This window comes from Poecilia reticulata, linkage group LG15, assembly GCF_000633615.1.
Source record: "Poecilia reticulata strain Guanapo linkage group LG15, Guppy_female_1.0+MT, whole genome shotgun sequence".
Lineage (NCBI taxonomy): Eukaryota > Metazoa > Chordata > Actinopteri > Cyprinodontiformes > Poeciliidae > Poecilia > Poecilia reticulata.
Genome location: NC_024345.1, coordinates 8,719,118 through 8,722,313, shown reverse-complemented (window position 1 = coordinate 8,722,313; position 3,196 = coordinate 8,719,118). Strand labels below are relative to the sequence as shown.

General features: G+C 41.8%; 1 protein-coding gene across 3 annotated transcripts in view; it reads left to right on the top strand.

Moving 5' to 3' along the window:
* Positions 1 to 3,196, top strand: part of LOC103476613 (GDNF family receptor alpha-1-like) — a 150,094-nt gene that overhangs the window by 1,221 nt on the left and 145,677 nt on the right. Inside the window, exons 1-2 of one of the 3 annotated variants that reach the window (XM_008429087.2) lie at positions 750 to 1,233; positions 1,531 to 1,836. In XM_008429087.2, coding sequence (XP_008427309.1) covers positions 1,197 to 1,233; positions 1,531 to 1,836 — 343 coding nt within the window. In that variant the 5' untranslated portion in view covers positions 750 to 1,196. Of the gene's footprint in view, positions 1 to 749; positions 1,234 to 1,530; positions 1,837 to 3,196 lie in introns of those variants that run through there. The other 2 variants (XM_008429090.2, XM_008429088.2) reach the window with 2 other exon arrangements.

Sequence of the window (3,196 nt, the reverse complement as noted above, 5' to 3'; positions counted from 1 at the left end):
ACTTAGACCACTTGAATTTCTTACATTTCTTGTATTTTTCTTAAAACATCTTAATAGCCTTATCTACTTTGTTTCTCAGACTTTTTGCACATCTACTGCCCTTTAAGGTCTTCTGGCCGTTCCAAACATGAGTCCAAAGCTCAGATGTGATTGGGCCTTTGCTCTTGCTTGCCCCTAGTCTTTTTTACCTGGCTCCTTTACTGTATTCTTTAAAATCAATTTTGAAAACTCTTTTTTTTGTCTCTGCCATTGAACACCCAGCATGAGTTGTATTTAATGCTTATTCTTTTAACGTACTGCCCTTTGCTCAACCATGTATTGTTTCTAAAAGTGCTTTATAACCTAATTGGACTGGATTTGAGGCTGTTACTAAGAAGAGGCTTGTCCAAGGCGCCACAGACTCCTTATGTTTCTATATTCATCATGTAATAAAGCAGCCCTGGGGTCGTGCACTTTGCCCTCTTGCAGCCCACACACGCACACCAAAGGTTGCTTCATTTCAAAATTACAGAAGCAACAGCTACTTCTCATGAGGATCTGAGTAAAACACGTGTTTCTGAACTCATCAACGCCAGAAAAACGGGACAAAAAAATTGTTGATTATAAAGGTTTTACATGTGAGTGAGTTCAGTCGTGATGGGAAGCTGCATTCTTATAAATTTGCAATATGATTGATGTAGTTTCAGAGTGGGATGAGAGGGGTGAGGGTAGGGAGGGGGTAGAAGCCGGCGCCCCTCTGCTGCTGCTGTAGACGGGCGGCGGGACTCCAGTTGGCTGTGCGCTCAGACGCAGCAGCAGCGCGGCAGCAGCAGCAGCATCCTACTGGCTGGACTCGGGGAGGACGCACGCTGTCAGACCGGATCTCCTGATCCTGTTAGTCTCTTGTGTCCTGCTGCATTTGAGCGGACCAGTCCGAACGGGAAAGCGGGAGAAAACAAAACGAAAAAAGAAAACACTCAAAAAGCGTTTGAGCTGCGAATACTAAAAAAGTGATAGAAGCTGGACACTTTTTCCCTGTTCGTTTGGTTTCCTTTTTGGGTGGATTTATTGTTCGTATGAGTCGAACTGGGATCTGTTCTCCACAGCGGAGCGCACGCCGCGTCTGGTCCATGGATTTCTATACTTCTCTGGGAATTAAACTGCGTCGCTTTTGAGTTTCTTTCATTTTCTTTCGACGCGGGTTGTTGTTCGGCACCATGATCTTCGCACTATTGTATTTTCTGCCTCTTTTAGGTAAGTTTAACTATAGGGGATACAAACTTTGGACTCGTTTTTAAATAATAAGAGGTGAAATTTTGTTAGAGAAGGTCTCCAAACTGTTCCAAAACAACAAACCTCTCTTAAGTCAGTTAAGCTGATTTTAAAGCAAACAAATGATGCATTGCGACATAGTTTCATGTTTTAATCCCTAAAAAGCTGCTTTTAAAGTCAAAGCTGTTGGTGTTTGCCACATAAACGATCAAAGCTTTATAGATTTTTGTTTTTAATTTTTTTTACATCTGATTTGTTTTCACTACATTCCTTCTCCAGATGTGCTGAGCTGCGCGGAGGAGAACCTGCGCGCCGGTGCCTCTCGACTGGACTGCGTGCGGGCCAGCGAGCAGTGTCTGCGGGAGCAGGCGTGCAGCACCAAATATCGCACGATGAGGCAGTGCGTGGCCGGTGCCAAGGAGAGCAACTTCAGCCTGGTGGCCGGCGGGGAGGCCAGGGACGAGTGTCGCAGCGCCATGGAGGCGCTCAAGCAGAGCCCGCTGTACAACTGCCGGTGCAAAAGGGGCATGAAGAAGGAGAAGAACTGCCTGCGGATTTACTGGGGGATCTATCAGACGTTACAAGGTTTGTGCTGTTCACAAAAATAAAAGAGAAAGTATTCCCCCCTGTTAGGTATATTTAGAATTGTTGAGTCCTGGGGCACCTCCAAGAAGTTTGCTATAAACCAGCCACTAACAATCCTCGGATGGCACACCAGAACCGAACCCCTTTCCAGATTTTTTACACCTAAGTTTTAATTTTAAATTTAGGTTTCATTGAAACAAAAAAACAATTCTAAAAAATCTTTTTAAACATTCGTTGTGTTTTTTAGAATCCACATACCAAAATTCTGATAAGTTGATATGCTAGGTCCTTAAATTAAAATGAATTTGGAAATGTATATATTTAGTGACATAAAATCGGTATGCATTATAGGCGTATGGGGGCGCTGTGCCAAGAGTGCCAAATGATGGCAGAAAAATGATATATGATGACAGGAAGCTAAAGATGAAAGAAAACACAAAGATAAAGGCAAAAAAAGTTTTTCAAAGTGATTGACAGACATTATTATCTCAGTCTGTAAGAGGAAGCTTGTAAATACTCATGTTAGCTTAAGTTGCTGATAAGTTAACAGACCACTGTGTGCTGTAGCTACAGGTGTATAGCGGTGCTATAATGTGTCGACATACTTCTCAGAAGTTATGTTGCTGACCCCTCTCCCCTCCCCCTTTGGTAGGGCAACTGAGTGGAGACATGTTGGTAAAATCTGATGCAGGTCATGGGTGTTTTCTCTGAGAGGTGTCCCACTGAGGCTTTGGTTTGGTACACTCCCTGCTGCTACAAAAATGGACCTACTCTACAGTTTGCCTGACACGTCCTGTAGGTTGGAGGGATGATTTGTGGCATCTTGGCTAACTCAAAGTTGGATGAGGCCCTGAGCAGAATTTCAATTGGGAACCAACTTACAGCTAATTTGATTGTAGTTTAACGTGTATTTGGGTTGAGTTGGAGAGGTTTGTTCTCTATAAAGTAAAAAGACTATACTTTTTAGGCTACTAACAGATATTATGGCAGATTGGCAGCAGAAATATTAAAATCCCTGTTAAAATATAAAGATACAGTGATCAGATTGGAATCAGCTGATTTTTGAAAAGCAAACCTCTCCCCTATTCTTAAATGCATCAAAGATAACTGTTGCAAGAATACAATATCCAAAAACATGCATATTTTTAAACACTTTGGTTTTGAAGGTTACAGGAATATGGATTTATGGTTAAGGGATTGTAATCTTGTAATTTCTTCCTTTTCTATTAACTTTATAAGAGAGGTGCAGCGATAAATCGGTCCATGTTTCCTTAATTTTGGGAGATCAGCCCATATTCACATAAACCAATCTTCAAAGGTCTGAAAATAATCAGAAATACCCTCTAATTTTAATAATTTA